General features: G+C 40.3%; 1 protein-coding gene across 1 annotated transcript in view; it reads left to right on the forward strand.

Annotated features, from left to right (window-relative positions):
* LOC132098572 (plexin-C1-like) overlaps positions 1 to 18,008 on the forward strand; it is a 31,130-nt gene that overhangs the window by 12,354 nt on the left and 768 nt on the right. Inside the window, exons 4-10 of the mRNA XM_059504639.1 lie at positions 8,330 to 8,430; positions 8,611 to 8,719; positions 8,818 to 8,977; positions 9,082 to 9,193; positions 9,292 to 9,385; positions 9,869 to 10,002; positions 10,085 to 10,264. Of these exons, the coding sequence (XP_059360622.1) occupies positions 8,330 to 8,430; positions 8,611 to 8,719; positions 8,818 to 8,977; positions 9,082 to 9,193; positions 9,292 to 9,385; positions 9,869 to 10,002; positions 10,085 to 10,264 (890 nt within the window). The remainder of the gene's footprint in view (positions 1 to 8,329; positions 8,431 to 8,610; positions 8,720 to 8,817; positions 8,978 to 9,081; positions 9,194 to 9,291; positions 9,386 to 9,868; positions 10,003 to 10,084; positions 10,265 to 18,008) is intronic.

Genomic DNA, 18,008 nt, shown 5'->3' on the forward strand with positions numbered 1-18,008 from the left:
CCGCTATTGCCAGGTAGCTACCTCCACCCACAAAAGTGGGTCAGCTTCCCGTTTGCCCCCTGATATCCCCCCTAATCTAGCACCAGGCCCAGACAACCTCCTTAGCCAGTGGGAAACTAGCAATTCCCAGTGTGCAGAGCTACACGCTGGGAAGGGATCTGTATGGCTCATTGCACCCTTAAACATATGATAAGTTAGTCAAAAATTGTTCTGTATTGTCTGTTTCTATGGGAGACATAACAGTTCCCTGCTTGATTGACACTGGGTCAATGGTGACCACCATAACTGAGAGTTTCTTTTGAAAGCATTTCCATCACCTACAAAAGAAAGACTGTAGATGGCTTTGGCTTAAGGCCGCTAATAGGTTAGACATCCCTATGTTGGTTACCTAGAGTTGGATGTGGGGGTATTGGGGCAATGCGTTCCGAGGAGGGGAATTTTAATTGTTAAAGACCCAGAGAATGGCCTTCTTAAAGACTGCAAGCTTATAACACCTGGGATACTGGTAATGAATGTAACTGGGGAATGCTATCAGGTCCTTTTTGAACAACATGGCTCACAGCTTTTCCACTCCCCTCCCTTGAAATCGGCGGCACCGGCAGCCCGACGTACACTGAGACACTGTGAACAGATCCAGGCCATTGTAAATGCACCGAAGCCGTTTAAAGTGAAAGTCCATGGGAAAGGGGCTGTCTGTCTTGAGACAGGAACCCTAACCATGGTTCCAGTTACATGCCCACAGCTTGAGTTTTTGCTGGAGCTCTTGGTCTTTGATGGGGAGCAATTGCCTAAAGGCCTACTGGTGTCCCCCACCCTTTTGCCGGCGAGAAAAGGTTTGGTATATGCACCTATAGTGAATGTTGATAACACAAAGGTATGGTTGCCCCCACGCCACCCTGTTGGCACTGTACAAGTTGTGGCTGCGGCCGTGACAAGAACAGCTGCCTCTATATCAGTCGACCCTTCTTGGGAACAGTGTCAAGCTTATGTCTCAACACAGGAGGTAGTTGAGTGCAGCAGTTTCCCTGAGTTCACGGTGCCAGACTTCCCGGGGTTTACCCAGCAACAAGCGACTGAGGCCACCGATAGTCCTGGTGATCAAGAAGGATTGGAGTTTGCACCTCTGTGTAGATTACAAACAGTTAAATGCAAAAACCCTGCGTGACGCATATCCCCTTCCCAGTATATAAGAATCATTGGATGCACTTTCAGGAGCAAGATGGTTTTCCACCTTAGACCTTGCAAGTGACTAAAATCAGGTTCCAATGTTGGAGCAGGATAAATCAAAGACTGAATGGCATTTGGATTGTGTAATGCCCCTGGAACGTTCCAGCACTTGATGGAGCGTATGTTCAGCGATTGCAGATACCAGATTGCAGTACCTACTGTACCCGAACGATGTGATCGTCTTTTCCGCCACTGTTCAACAGCATCTGGAAAGGCTGAGAGAGGTGTTTTTGCCATCTGCAAAAACAGGGACTAAAAGTAAAACTGTCAAAATGCCATTTATTCCAGCACCAGGTCAGTTACTTGGGGCATGTGGTCTCTGCTGAGGGAGTTGCCATGGATCCTGCCAAGATAGAGGTGGTCTAGGAGTGGAGACACCCTGAACACCTGGCCAAATTGCGATCCTTTCTTGGGTACGCAAGCAATTATCGCTGCTTCATGGAGGGATTTTCAAAGTTGACAGCCCCAATTCATCAGTTGTTAGGTAGACTCAGTGGACCTCGAAGAAAGGGAAAGACCCTTCCAGTTCCCCTGGCATCGGCTTGGGATGAAGGATGTGAGCGAGCATTCCTGTCTCTGAAAGAGCGACTTACCTCTGCTCCAGTGTTGGCATATTCCGACTTTAAGAAGCCCTTCATCTTGGAGGTACAGTACAGACCAAAAGTTTGGACACACCTTCTCATTCAAAGAGTTTTCTTTATTTTCATGACTATGTAAATTGTAGAGTCACACTGAAGGCATCAAGGGCTATTTGACCAAGAAGGAGAGTGATGGGGTGCTGCGCCAGATGACCTGGCCTCCACAGTCACTGGACCTGAACCCAATCGAGATGGTTTAGGGGTGAGCTGGACCGCAGACAGAAGGCAAAAGGGCCAACAAGTGCTAAGCATCTCTCGGGGAACTCCTTCAAGACTGTTGGAAGACCATTTCAGGTGACTACCTCTTGAAGCTCATCAAGAGAATGCCAAGAGTGTGCAAAGCAGTACTCAAAGCAAAAGGTGGCTACTTTGAAGAACCTAGAATATGACATATTTTTAGTTGTTTCACACTTTTTTGTTATTTATATAATTCCATATATAATTCCACATGTGCTAATTCATAGTTTTGATGCCTAGTCATGAAAATAAAGAAAACTCTTTGAATGAGAAGGTGTGTCCAAACTTTTGGTCTGTACTGTAGATGCCAGTTATGGGGGCCTTGGTGCGGTCCACTCCCAAAAACATGAAGGGAAAGTACGTCCAGTCCCATTTGCCAGTCGGGGACTCAGAGCTGCTGAAAGAAATATGGAGAATTATAGCTCCATGAAGCTAAAACTACTTGTGGTAAAGTGGGCAGTAACGTAGAAGTTCCATGAATATTTGCTGGGGAACCATTTCTCAATATTCGTTGACAGTAATCCCCCGAGCCATCTGCTTACAGCAAAGCTGGGCGCAACCGAGCAGCGGTGGGATTCCCAGCTGGCGTCATTCTGCTACTGGCCTGCTATAGTGGGCCAATTCGGGGAAGTGGTGGCCTTACCGGGGCGTTCACCTCAGGATCTCAGCTTGCTTCAGGAAGCTGACCCAGTCATTGGACCCTTGAAGAAGTACTATCAAGAAGGGTGACGGCCAGGTGCAAGGTAGCGTGAAGCGTTACCCAAATCCAGCAGAGCCCTGCTCTGACTCTGGGATCGCCTAGTCGACGAAGGAGGAGTTTTTTGATCACCTGATTTACGCAACAGGGGGAGCTCTGGAGACTCTCCAACTATTGCTGCCCCAGTGCCTGCAAACAGAAGTCCTACGGAGTGTCCATGACGAGCAAGGGCACCAAGGCATGGAAAGAACTCTCCAATGTTTTTGGCCTAGTATGACTAAAGATGCTGAACAGTGTTGCCAGCAGTGCCAGCAATGTGTTGTGGGGAAGGCTGTCCAGCCCAAGGTTTATACATTTTGGAGCACGATGCAGGCCACTCCACCAAATGAAATCTTAGCTCTTGACTTTACTCGGCTAGAGCCATCCAGCGATAGACGAGAGAATGTCCTGATCCTTACAGATATTTTCACGAAGTACTCGCAGGCTGTCCCTACTAAGGACCAAAAAGCACACACTGTGGCCGGGGATTTGGTGCAAGAATGGTTCCATAGGTTTGGTCCCCCAGCTCATATACATTCTGACTAGGGACGAAACTTTGAGAGCCTCCTGATCCAGCAACTTTGTCAGATGTATGGTATACAAAAGAACCGCACCACTCCGTACCACCCCCAAGGGAATGCCCTGTGTGAGCGGTTCAACCGCACATTCCACGACTTGCTGCGTACACTACCCGAGACAGAGAAGCATTGTTGGCCACATTATCTGCCTCAGCTCCCCTTTGCCTAAAATGTTACCCCCCACCAGACCACAGTGCATACCCCATATTATCTGATGTTTGGCCATCATCCAAGACTGCCAGTTGATGTTTTGCTTGGTTACTACGGAGGCTGTCCCAGACAACAACAGCCTAGAAGAATGGGTTGAAAAGCACCAGCAAAGCGTCAGTATGACTCATGAACATGTCAGACATAGATCAGAAGAGCTGGCCCTCAGGCAGAATCAGAGCCATAATTAGCAGGTGAACGATGCCGGTTCAAGGGGATTTGATCTATCTGCGAAACCACCCATGTGGGAGGAATAAAATCCAGGACTACTGGAACACTGTGGTCTATCGAGTGGTACGCTGCCCTTCTGGAGCAGGAGAGGTATACACTGTGATCCCTGCAGATGCGGGTGGACCTGTTTGACAGGTGCATCATTCTGAAATGCGTACCGTTCCTGCAGTATTGAGGTTTAGGCCAGGTGGGTTCCCTGGACCAGCTAGGGGAGAGGAGACCCCCAGTGGGAGTGGTCGGAAATTGAAAGCAGTCTAGTTTATAGGCACCTGGGGTCCTCATGCCGGGAGTGATACACTGTTGCTGCTAACATGTCGGAGTGCAGCAGTGTTCCGGGGTGCTGTTTGTAGTGCATGGTATGTCCAAAGTATCTGTTTTGTATGACTAATTATTATTTGGGTTCAGTGCACTGAGTGAGATCTAGGATTATAATGAAATAATAACTAGCAACAAAAATGGCTAGATTCACATTGATTATACTTGATTGATTAAAATCCTTTTTTTGTGTTGTTTGTTTCCTCCCCTTCCCTAGTAATAGTCTTGGGGTTGATTAGGCCCTTAGGATAGACAAGTTTATCAGGTTCTAGCTTGGTTTCCTTGGTGTTTCACCTATTTTTAACTGATGTGTGCAGTGTAGTGCTGGGCTGTGTGCATCAAGGAGCATGGTTGCCATGGTTATGTAGGCTGAGTTTACAGTGTTTGTTCTACCATAAAAGTGGTGTGCTTTAGTTCACGTGTGGCATTGAAACCTACGCTTGGTCCAGTTCGTAACCTGGGGACCCGCCCTCCTATGGCTTATCCCTATGTCAAATTATGTATTTACATGTTATTTATTGACAACCAAAAGTGACTAAATTTTAATGAAAGAAAAAAAAGATTGTATCTTTCTACTTTGCTACTTTTTTTTTTGTAACAGAGTCCCATTGCCCTTACTGGTTGTGTTCAAGGGGGGGCATAGTTAGCATTGCAATAGCTCTACGGGGGCTACAAGACTGTATTTGCTACATTTGTGTAAGCAGTACACATCAAAACATGAAGAATGAAAACGCAGTGCATACCTGATTCATCATAATAATGAGTCATACACACATCCACAGCTGTAAATCCCGGTTTAGTTAGAAAGGTAAGGGTCCACTGAACGACAACTCATGGAGCATGTTTAATTCAACGAAGCAATAACGTTGTAATATGGATCATAATTCCTTTGTTTACGTTTCAGTTCTTCAGCGACAGAACTGTTTGTGTCTGTTATGGAATGAATCACGCTTAAAAACTGCATCTTGGTAGTAAAAAATGGCATGGTTTTGCAGCGTACAGTGTCACAAACAGAATGAGATGATCCACAAAGAAAAAAGTGAAAGAAAAGCTGAAGATTTTTATTTGAATTCTGGTGCTCTCTCGTGATGCCTCGTCACCAGAATTCAAAAAATGGTTTCCGCTCTAAATGCACCTGTCAGCTGATGGAGGCGGAACTTAGCGATTGCCTTTTTCTTTATTTGTTTTATTTTTCAACAGTTTTTATACATGTGTGTGTGTGTGTGTTTTATGTTGAATGTGAATGTATCTTCATGATTACTATCTGTTTGAGTGCAAATCATCTTGATATTACTATATAATCACGGATATAGATGAACGCCATCTATATGAATAGAGAGAGTGAATTATTGACTTTATGGCGCATCTCTATGATTACCATCTTTATAACTGGCCTTCAGCACATCATCACGTATTTTCATTGTAATTCATTGTAAATGCTGAATTTCTAGCAATCTCAGGGTGTTCTGTAATTGGCATACAAAGTTAAATATTTTTTTTAATTTTATTTATTTATTTTTGTAACTCAAGTTATTCTTATTGTATTTTTCTAGTGCTCAAATAAATCACTTATATGATGTCTAAGTCTCTGTCTAGTGTTTCTGTCTAGTAATTTAAAAAAATATGCAGTGGTATGTTTAATGACTGAAATAGTTTGTAGAAGCCTTCAGTACAATTGAAGGAAAATTTTCTTTTTTTTATAAAATAAATTTTTATATAAAATAAAAAAAAATTCAGTGTGGTAAAAAAAAGAATTCAAGGCACTTCAGTGTCATTTTTTTATAATGTTATAATGCAAATTTTTGAGCATTATCAAATCTGGTTGATAAAAAGTAAAGCCCAAAGGGTCTTCTTTCCAAAGACACCAAAATGATGTGTGTAACACACTGAAGTAAGAAACTGTTACAAATTATGTGTGTAACACACTGAAGTAAGAAACTGTAACAATTTAAATTTAGGTAGGGCACTTTCAGCTGTGAGTCCCATAATGGGGGGTGCTGGCTAACAGGTTAAATTACTGTATATTTCTATTGCATGTTAACTCTACTGATATCAGGTCTACTTACCGTGACATGTTTGTCAGCTCAGTTCTATTGTATATCTTGGTAACACTTTACAATCGGGTTCATTAGTTAAAGCGGTCATATGACATTACTAAACAGAACATTATTTGGTGTAATGCAATGTGTTTATGTGGTTTAAATCTCAAAAAACATAATTTCCCACATACTGTACATTATTATTTCTTTCTGAAACCTGTAGATTTTTACAAAGCTCTTCATTCTGGAAAGCAAGGTGTTGTCAGGGATCTAGGAGAGAGGACCCAATTGCAGTGTGAGGTAATAATGGTTTATTGACAAAACAGACTGATACAAGAGGGTAGTGAAGTGCACAATAGATACTACAACAGGAACACAGTAAACAGCTAGGGAAGGCCACTGGGACATCTTCAGAAAATAACTGGCAAAATACTTTGGCAACAGAGGGGACGGCAAGACCAGGTTGATGTAGAAGACCATACTAGGCACCATAGAGCAGAGCTCAGATACTTGTTGACCGCCGACTCTGAAGCAGACCAAGTGCCAGGCAGGTAGAACCAGGGCAGGACACACAGGGACAGGTCAGGAACTCTGACACAAGACTAGACAGGACAAAGCTCCACAAAAACACAAATTAAACCCAAGACAAGGAAAAAATATGAACCAATAAACTAATAAAGAATAAAGTAACAAAATAAGAAATTAAGAAATAATTACCATTGTAACCAACTTAGAATAATAAACAAAACCAAGAATCAGGACTAGAAAAACTAAATAAATATTACAAATAAAAGCAAAAAGGCAAGAACAAACAAATTACTAAAACAAGGAGCAAGACAAGAACAAGGAACTACAAGGACTAGACTAAACAAGAGTACAAGACCGATCAGGCAGGGAGACACGGACACATATTTAGACACATCCACAGATAGAGACTAAGACAGTGACAGAGGGGGTGAAAATGACCACGAACCAGCATAATGGGTAAGGGGCACTATAAGAAGGGAGGTAAGTACATGAGGGCCAGGTGAACACAGACTAACCAGGTTAACAGGAGGGTGTGGTAGAAAGGAAACAAGTAGGATGGGCTAAAAGAGTACATGGCCGAGAAAACAATTAACTAGGCCATGTGCTGACACCAGAAACAAAACAAACAGAGTGACAGTGCAAAACCCTGACAGGTGTATGCTGATTGGCCAGCTATCCAGTGCATTGTGACTGGCCGAATGCTTCAAGTGTGCGACAGAAATGCTATGCACCTTACCATACTGTGATCCCATGTGTCCCGGCACAATGAGACAAAACTAATAAATCCCATTACAAACAATGCATTTGTTGCACCAGTGGGGTCATAATTACTGATTATTATGACTTATACTGTCTTTTTACATGATGCATTGTGTATCGTGCTGCATAAACATAAAATCATGTCTGGATTTTTGATCAGAAAAAAAAGGCAAACAACAAGCGCTAACAGTTATTCTACACTGCTCAAAACTGGCGTTTGAATCATCAGTGGCAAATCCTTTAATAATGAAAATGTACTTACAAGCTGTGAATCAGAAACGCCAAACTGTCTTTGCAAAGTTAGAACTGCCCCACTTAATAGAAACAGACACCAGCATTGTAGGCTACTCTCACAGAAAACAGTCCTTGTCATCCACAAAATGTGCTGCACACATCTGAATATTTGGTTTGAACTGTTCAGAAACAGTGTTGTAGATACAAATTAACCACTGATTTCTAGTTGTGTCCTCTTTTGGAAACAAAGTAGTTTCACTTTCACAATGAAACACACAGTGTCTCCACAACATGGGCGCTGGTGGCAACACTGAAAAAAAAAAGTTATGCCTTCTTTCTTTGTGTTAATGTTTAGGTGGTGTTATGCTATACATGCTACATGTACATATACATGTGTTATAAATCCTTCCCACATCTTGACATAGACGTGGGGGTGTGTTAGAATGAGGCGTTTTAGGACGGTGTGGCTGAATCTTTACTTTTATAAAGAATATCTCTTGGATTTGAGACTTTAGCCTTTGCAACTTTACAGATCTCCTTGCTGAAATGAATAATAAAAGCCTCTTGTCTCTTTCCGCTCATGTTTCTTATGAACTGTAGTTAAGAAGAATGTCTGTGGTTTCGTGTGCTAAATACATCACTCTGAAAGACTGCAGAGCTGCTCTGGATCCTCTCTGCGGCTGGTGTGTGAACACACAAAGGTCAGTCTGTCTTTATCACATGTGATTTTTCACACATCAACTTTAGAGATCTACTCTGCATCTACATTAATATGCCTAATTGTAGAACAGTATGTTATCTTCTCATCATCTATATGGACAAGATGAGTAGTGTGCAAACAGTTCTGTAGTGATATACTGGCTGATCCTGTTTTTATTTAGATGTTCTACTCAAGATGAATGTTCAAATACTTCATGGGTGTCCATCCCAAAAAACTCTCTCCAGACACGGCTGTTTTCTTTTCAGATAGCAGAGAATTCTTCTAGAAAGGTACTGTAGATATCATAATCAAGTATTTTCATAGTCATAATTTAGAAAATGTTTACTACTACTCTACTCTTTACCAGCCATTGCCCTCTCCAACACAGATTACTCTACATCTTTCATTGAGTCTGGAGAGCACAGGAAATCCTGCCTTCTCATGTACCTTCACTAAAGGAAGTGTAAACCTGTGTGACGGGTCTGATCCACCTGCAGTTTTCCCAAACTGCTCCTGTAGTTTTTCTGATCACATTCTATACACTGGAGGTTGGTTCTCCTTTAAAGAAGTCATATATGTGCTATTATACAATGAATTTATGTAGTCAGAGTATGATTGTTCATAATCAAGAACATGTTGGTAATCTGTTCAGGTTTAAGAGTCTCTGCTACAGTTACTATTGAGGATCAGACAATCACAGATACACTGACGCTGAGGAACTGCTCTGGTATCAAAGATAATTCACCAAATTCTTCTTACACAAAGTGAGAAAATTACATGCAGTGAGAAAAATATCACAGTGCAGAAATTATAACACAGAGTTTATCTTTTATATTAACACATCATATGTGCATTTATGCAGGTGTGTGCAGTGTGTCTCATCTGGGTGTCACTGGTCCTCTTCCTCCAAGTGTTGTGATTTGACACATGGACATGGGCTGCAGTTACACACACAGGTGAGACAATGTGTAACCAATTCAATGCTTCATTATATGTGCATTTGTAAACTGCATAACTTTCAGAAAATGTTCAAATACTATGAATGCATTGTTGATAGCTGAAATATAATTGCGTCGGCTGAAGTGAATACAGGAAGTAAATGCAACACTCAGAGTTCTCTCTCTTTCCAATTTTTTTAAGGATGCATGTAAAGATCTACTGTATGAGGTGGTATCAAAATTTACTTATAAACAGTTGTTTTTTCCTTTATCAGCAGCAGGTACACCATATTTACCATACATTTCAAATTATGAATAATACATTATTCATTAGTAATTAATATTTTATAAATCTATATTTATATTTACATGTTATTATTATTAGGTACTTTTCAAATTCTATTGTTCATTAAAATATACTGTGGTCATATGGAGTTAAAAGTAATTTTGTTGTACTTGGCCTTTCTTTACTGAATACATTTTTTTGTGTGTGTTTTTTAGAAGCCAGAGATTCTGTCTCTGAAGCCGAACAAGGTTTCTTTCCATGGCAGAAACAATGTTTTACTAAGAGGAAGGAACCTGGAATCTGTTACTAAAATCCGTATTCAAGCGGATCTGGAGTGCATTCCTAAAGAGTGAGACTCTGTGTTTGTTTAGTGGTGTATATATGAATGTGTGTAGATTCAGATAAATCATACTGTATATCTTTTCCTTTAGATCTCCAGTGTTTGATCGCTCCAGTGACATGTTAAGGTTCCACATTCCTCCCAGTGGAACTAAAGGAACAGTGAAAGTGTGTGTTGTTACTCCTGACGACCGTTGTCATGGTAGCAGCATCATCACTTACAGTTCTCAGCCCAGCTGCACTGGAATACAGCCCACAGTCAGCTGGAGCAGGTCAGACCACTTAAGATGCTCACCGTAGTGAATCTTATGTCCAGTACCGCCGCTCCCTATACGCAGAGTACACAGTCTGCGTAGGGCACCAACTCCCAGAGGGGGCACCATCCCAGTTGCTCAAAAAAAAAAAAATGTGCGCCATTCTCTCATCCACGCTCACGACCGCTCGCACCTCATGTTTGCGGCTGAATGTTCATAATTGATGGATGGACATCTATGCCTGGGTAAAGGTCATCAGCAATCCAGCGCAGAGAAAAGAAAACCAAAGAAAGTAAAAAAAACAAAACAAAAAAACAATAAATGGACTGCATTTATATAGCGCTTTCAACAGACCACATGGCCTTCCAAAGAGCTTTACAATTTGCGTCACATTCACACACCGACTGCGGTGTCAGCCATTCAAGGCGCCATCCAGCTCGTCGGGAGCAGCTGGGGTTAGGTGTCTTGCTCAAGGACACTTGGTCAGGTGGAGCCGGGGATTGAACCACCAACCTTCCGGTTTGTAGGCAACCTACATGAACCACTGAGCCACTGCCGCTATAAAATAAGACTTGCAGTCATAAAACAATTGTAATCTGTTCATTTAGGTGTCAGCTACAATGCACACCTTATACATTTTTAATATATATTAAAATAAATTATAAATCATTTAGGTAAAAACAAGGCCCGTTTATCACTTTTAGGCACATTCATGTGAAAGTTTTTTCCGTAGTTTAGTTCCCTTACGAAAATTACCCATGGTTTTAACAATAACACCACAAATCATCGTTCTTGTAGCCATGGTAACTGCAAATTAACCATGGTTTTGTTACTTCAAATAATAATTTACAAAGAAGTATTAATATACTGTAACATTTTGTTGTTGTTGTTGTTGCTATAAAAACAGACCTAAGCCATCAATAGCCTTTAAAATGACCTAAAATGCATTATATAAAAAAACGATGAGGCAATAATGATTGGTTAATAATAACACTGTTAAAATACATAATGTAGGGAAATACAAAATAAACAATTTATGTATGTTATTACAAATGCCTGCAAATGGAGTCTGTATTGAAAGCGACTGTATTGCTATATATGTCAGAGGTCGCACGCCTCAGGAGCAACTAGGGGTTAAATGTCTTGCTCAGGGACACATTGGTGTCTCATGGTGGATTCAAACCCAGGTCTCTCACACCAAAGCCATGTGTCTTATCCACTGTGCCAACACCACCCCATGTGGTGAATCTCATATGCACAAAAGCGAGTGGTTAGAATTAAAGCTTTAATTATGTACTTTATTATTGCTTCATACCACGTATCACTGACTGAAATTGTTTTTAATCTCTTCATTCAGTGGTGGAAGAAAGATTCATCTTCAGGGGAGCAATCTGGAATTAGTGGAGTCAGTTACTGTACTTCCCTCTAATAAAGTGCTGAAGACACAATACAACACAAGCTCAGGGGTAAGATGTGTTATTACTCCTGCTTTATCTGACGCAGATGTCAGCGGTTTAAAACTTAAGTGAGTCTTCAAAAAGCCCATATTCACACATGTAGTGCATGAGGTTAATATAATATGCCCCTTGAGGTTCCCTTATGTTAGTAAAAGATGACAGCCACAGTGTGAAGTCACAATGAAGAGGAAGAGAAAATGAGTCGTGTTGGCAGCTTAGATTTTAACAAAAGCTAGTTTTGCATTGAAGAGGATTTTTTTAGGTTTGAAACTTGTAGCATTATATGTAAAAAGTTAGAGAGGAAGAGAAATATTGCAGAGGATTTTTTTTCATTGTGTGTGTGTGTTTAAGTGCATTGGTTTAGGAGTGTGAGTGGTTAAGAAACAACGCACTCAGTAAGGGCTTGAATGAAGCCTGTTTGACTCTAGATAAAAAAATATATATTAGAGGCTATAATGCCAAAAGATCATTACATTAAATGACCTGAGCGCTTGTGGTGTGTACCACTTTGTTGTTTAAAAGCACTGCTCATTTTATTTAGAACTGTTAAAATGGAGCTGCCATTGCCCTTATGTCTCACGGCCCATTTGGAACCAAGCTGAGGTCCGGACCTGGACCATGGTCCACCATTTGAATATGCCTCTGTGAGATCTGTGGTTGTGCATTATTTTATATTTCATTTTATCACGAGTATAGATAGAGTGAAGGTAAGGTATGTGCATGTTTCCTGAACCACTTTTGTGGCTATAAATATGTTTAAATGAAGACAAAATGAGGCAGTGATTTTTGGTATCATAATTGGTTTTATTGTAAAAATACAAACAGAGAAGGTATCGGAGTAGCCAAGGCAAGCTGAGTGCTGTTATCAAGTACTGTGCTGTTCCATTCATCTAGAGATAACTGCAGGTTGGTGCAGTGGCACAACAATTCTTGTGAGTATTTACATCCCACCGCAAGCGCACATGAGTTCAGCTTTTCAAAAACTCGCTGATCAGATCACAGAGACAGAACAACAACACCCAGACTCTGTTTTCATCCTTCTTGGGGATTTTAATAAAGCAAATCTCTCCCGTGATCTGCCAAAATACAGACAGCACATCACATGTCCCACCAGAGACAGTAATATATTGTATCTCTGTTACACCATAAAGGATGCCTATCACTCTGTTCCACAAGCAGCTTAGAGGTGCTCTGATCACTGTTTGGTTCATCTTACACCGACCTAAAGGCAGAAACTAAAATCAGCTAAACCTTTATTAAGGACTGTAAAAAGATGGACTAATGAAGCAGAGCAGGATTTAAAAGCTTGTTTTGACCTCACTGATTGGAGTGTTTTTGAAGCTGCTTCTACCGCTCTGGACAAGCTCACAGAGACCTTAACATCTTATATCACATGTGCATTCCTACCAGGACTTATTTAACTTACTTATAGGGTTGGGTATTGAAAACCGGTTCCAAATTTCTAAGAACCGGGTATTCGATTAGTCGCATGCATTTCGATTCTGCTTAACGATTCCTGCGTTCGCAGTTCAATTTGATTAAAAACGATTAAGTGCAGGAACGGAAAGAATTTGCGCCCTGTTTATGTAGAGTACACATGATTCGAAGCACAAGCACGTGCACAGAGAGCAGCGGTCGGCAGTTGCGCTGTGGGTTCTGGTTTGTGTCCGTTCTTGGACCATTCTTAGCTATTTCAACTGTAGAAAAGGTTGTTCCAAGCCGAAACTGACTTCTATTATATCTGTCGACCAATATACAGATAACTACATCAGTGTATCATCATAAACACAGCCATTTTTGTCTTAAGTGAACGTAAACAGATGAGACAGAAAGCACTAATGTACAGTATTATTGCTTAAAGAGACAACAGTAATAAACGCGCTGCCTGTCATTAATGTTAATCAAAGAACAAAAGAAAATCATTCACTATTCTTGACTGAATATATTTAATAACTTTAATTGATTAATCTTTATTTTATTTATAAAAATAAAACTATGCAGTGTTTTTAAACTTTTAATTACAGTTTCTGTAGCTACCTGAAATTTAGTTTAGTTGTGTTTATTTATGATATTGCTAATTGCTTTGTTTGTTCCTATCTTATTACTGACTGTTTACTTGTCTTTAACAGACAAGTAATATTATATAAATCTAGTTGTTTTTGTGATTTTTTTTTTTTTTAAGCACAGGCAAAAATTATCTTGCAGTGCTTTTTAGGCTGCTGATTTTTGCTCATGTTATTTAGCTGCAACAGAATGCTTTGTAAAAAGACAATACATGTTTGACATCTAAATGTTTGACTTCATTTTTTTTTATATTGGATTTTTTATCTTATTGGAATCGAAACTAGGAATCGATAAGAATTGGAATCGATAAGCAGAATTGGAATCTATAAAATTTAAATGATACCCAACCCTACTTACTTAACAACAATGACAAACCATGGTCCACGGCAAAACACAGACAGCTTGGTCGGGCCAAAGAAGATGCTTACAGGAACGGGGACAATGTCTTGTATAAACAGGCTAAATACACACTGGAAAAGAAGATCAGAGAGGCAAAGAGGAATTATTCTGAAAAATAAGGACTCAGTTCACTTCCAGCGACTCAGCATCAGTGTGGAAAAGTCTGAAGGAGATGATCAACTACAAGACCCCATCCCCCAGCACTGTGGAGAATCAACAACTGGCAAGTGATCTGAGTTTTACTGCAGGTTTCAAAAAATACCCATCAAATGCCCTGAACACCTCTTCACACATCCCTTCACACCATTCACACCTCCTGCAACCCACCCTGAACACTTCTTCACACATCCGCTCTCACCATTCACACCTCCTGCATCCCTTCTCTCCCCCACACCTGCAATTCACACCAGTGAGCAGAGGTGGAAAGAGTACAAAAATATTCTACTCAAGTAAAAGTACCATTACATTAATGAAATTTTACTTAAGTACAAGTAAAAGTACCAGTCTAAAAATCAACTCAAGTAAAAGTAAAAAGTAGCTCATTTAAAATTTACTCAGAGTAAAAATTACTTAGTTACATTTTAACAGTGGGAGGGAGTCAAAAATGGGACAGGCCAAGGGTGTCAAACTCAGTTCCTGGAGGGCCACAGTCCTGCACAGTTTAGATTTAACCCTAATTAAACACACCTGATCCAGCTAATCTAATCATTTAGGTTTATTTGAAAACTACATGATATGTGTGCTGGAGCAGGGTTAGAACTAAACTCTGCAGGGCTACGGCCCTCCAGGAACTGAGTTTGACACCCCTGGGATAGGTCTATTAATCTCAAACTAGTTGTTTTTAATTAAAGGAATCAGTTATTTAGAATAATAAAACATTTGGGCTGTTACCAGGCAAATAAGTATCAACAAACTCATCTTTTAATGCAGAGGAAATGCAGAAGATTCATTGGAAGTGGCATTTAGATGTATTACACTGTTTAGTGCAGGACAAGAATGCATTTAACCTGCAGTTACAAATGCATGAATAATGTTTTGATATACAAGACATAAAATGTTGAATACTCATTTGAAATGATAAGAAATTCATTATTTAAAAAATGATACTTTAAATGTGAAATTAAAATGGCCAGTATGTGTCAGCAAGTCACTGTTAATAAGTGAGTCATTGCGATTGAACCGAATCATTTAAACGGTTGATTCATTCAGGAACGAAACACTGTCACGTTGCTCAGAGACGCAAAACTGTGCTTTGGTGACTGTGTTTGGAATTATTTTCTGTTGTAGAAATAGAGCTAAAAAAGGCAATATGGTGTCTAAAACGCAAGTCTCTTAATTAACTTGTTTACTGAACTGTTATATATATGTATGTATATATTCATGATGATTTTTTGAGGAAAAGATGGCATTCTTTGTGTGATTTTGATTTAATATATGAAATTATATAAATATGTTAATTTTATGCCCCTATATCTTCAATTTTGTGATCATTCTAAATGCATTTTAGGAGACTGAATCACACAGTGAAAGAACGCACTATAAATGCGCGCACATCATTAAAACAAAAAATATGATATTATCGCAGACTATATATATATAGCACACTCCTCACCACTGTCTTTTTGGCTAATTTGTGCAAAACCTCTTGCTAAAATGTTAAAGCTTCATTTTAACCACCAATGCAACGATGCAATTATTTAGCTTAGCTCTACATTCTTGCGAAGGGTTGATGTCTTGTCGAGATTTATAAGCTGCTAGTTTGGTCTTCCTAGGCAAGTACAGCTTACACTGCATAATAGAGCATACATATGGCCAGGGGTTCACTTCATTTCCTTCGAGTTCAACTTCAGAATATGACGGGGTTTCGTTTTCAGCGGTGTCTGCACCACTAACGCCTGTTTTGACCGTCTGCTAGTGATGTGTCGTTCGTGAACGAATCGTTCTTTTTGAATGAATCTTTTAGGTGAACGAATCGTTCTCGTTCACGCAATCCACTGACTCATATTTCTCGTTCACTGAAGTTACTCCCTCCACAGCAGTGCGGCGCTATAAGCAGCGCATGCGCAGCTCAGTGAACCGAGTAACAACCATTTCATCCTGTCAAAGAGTTACAACCTCGAGCCAATAGCCTTTGAGTATGAGATGTGACAGAGCATGTGATTTGTTGAATGTAGTGAGCGAATACGCCCTTCAATTAACGAGTTTCATATGAGTCTGAACAAGATCTAGAGATCTTATCGTTCGTGAACGAGTTGAATGATTTAGTACATCTCGTTCGTGAATGAAATGACTGAACTGGCACACATGTCATTCGTGAACCTGAATGAACGGATACATGTCGTTCGTGAATGAAATTAACTGGTACATCGCTTATCTCGTTTGTGAACAAAATTAATGAGAGTAAACTGGGTTAGTCTGCCATTTAGCATGTCAATCTCGCAAAATGCAAAGCGCAGTTACAGTTACTGTGCACATACGCTTGTTTTGATATTTAGCAACTCCACGTTTAATCCCCGATTTAAAATGTGAATATATAATATACAAATTGTCTGACCAAACAATTAAAATGCTAATTAGGCAAGAAAACCTTGTGCTTTGTTCATCTGAACAACTTAATTAGACTTTATATACTGAATGCGATTATACACACATTTTAATAAAGCCAGATCAGTTTTTGTAACAAGTGAATACGTTCGTTGACTAAAGACATAACACATAATACACTCTTTTTTCGCCACCTGCTGGCATATTTTGTGTAATACCAAGAAATGATCACTGAACGAATCAGTGAACGATTCTGAACGAATCATTTTGGTGAACGAACTGAAAATGAACGAATCTCTAGAAAGAATCATAATTTCCACCACTACCGTCTGCATCTTTCTTCTGATTTTAGCGCCAGTTTGCCCTCCTGTCCATTATTTACTGACGTAGTTTCCAGGGAGCGATTTTTTTTTTACTCAGTAATTAATGTGTTTTAAAATGTAGCGAAGTACAATACTTTAAACAAAATATACTTAAGTAAAAGTAAAATTACAGATTTAAAAATTTACTTTAAAAAGTATTAGTACATAAAGAAGCTACTCAATTACAGTAATGCGAGTAAATGTAATTCGTTACTTTCCACCTCTGCCAGTGAGGATGAGGTGCGCTAGGTCTTCCGGAAGCAGAAAAGGAAAAAAAGCACTTGCTCCAGATTGTGTTACACCAGCCTGTCTGAAATCCTGTGCTGACAAACTGGCTCCCATCTTCAAAGCTGTACAAAGTCCCTTCATTCTTCAAACACTCCACCATCATCCCCATTCCAAAGAAATCCAAAATGACAGGACTAAATGACTACAGGCCTGTGGCTCTAACATCTATGGCCATGAAGTCATTTGAAAAACTGGTGCTGGCCCAACCAAAGGACATTTCTGGACACTTGCTGGATCCTCTTCAGTTTGCCTACTGAGCAAATAGATCTTAGGACGATGCAGTAAACACTGGACTGCATTATGCAACATCTAGACAGACCAGGGACTTAAGTGAGGATCCTGTTTGTGGATTTCAGCTCGTCCTTTAACACTATCATTCCAAACCTCCTTCAGCCCAAACTAACTCAGCTCTCTGTGCCTACCTCTGTCTGTCAGTGGATCAACAGCTTCCTGACAGACAGTGGGACAGTGAGGCTGGGAAAATACACATCCAGCACCAGTATAATCAGCACTGGAGCTCCTCAGGGTTGCGTTCTCTCCCCACTGCTCTTCTCCCTGTACACTAACGATCGCATGTCTAAGGACCCCTCTGTCAAGCTCCTGAAGTTTGCAGACGACGCCACACTCTTCGGCCTCATTCAGGACAGT

This window comes from Carassius carassius, chromosome 22 (genome assembly GCF_963082965.1).
Source record: "Carassius carassius chromosome 22, fCarCar2.1, whole genome shotgun sequence".
NCBI lineage: Eukaryota > Metazoa > Chordata > Actinopteri > Cypriniformes > Cyprinidae > Carassius > Carassius carassius.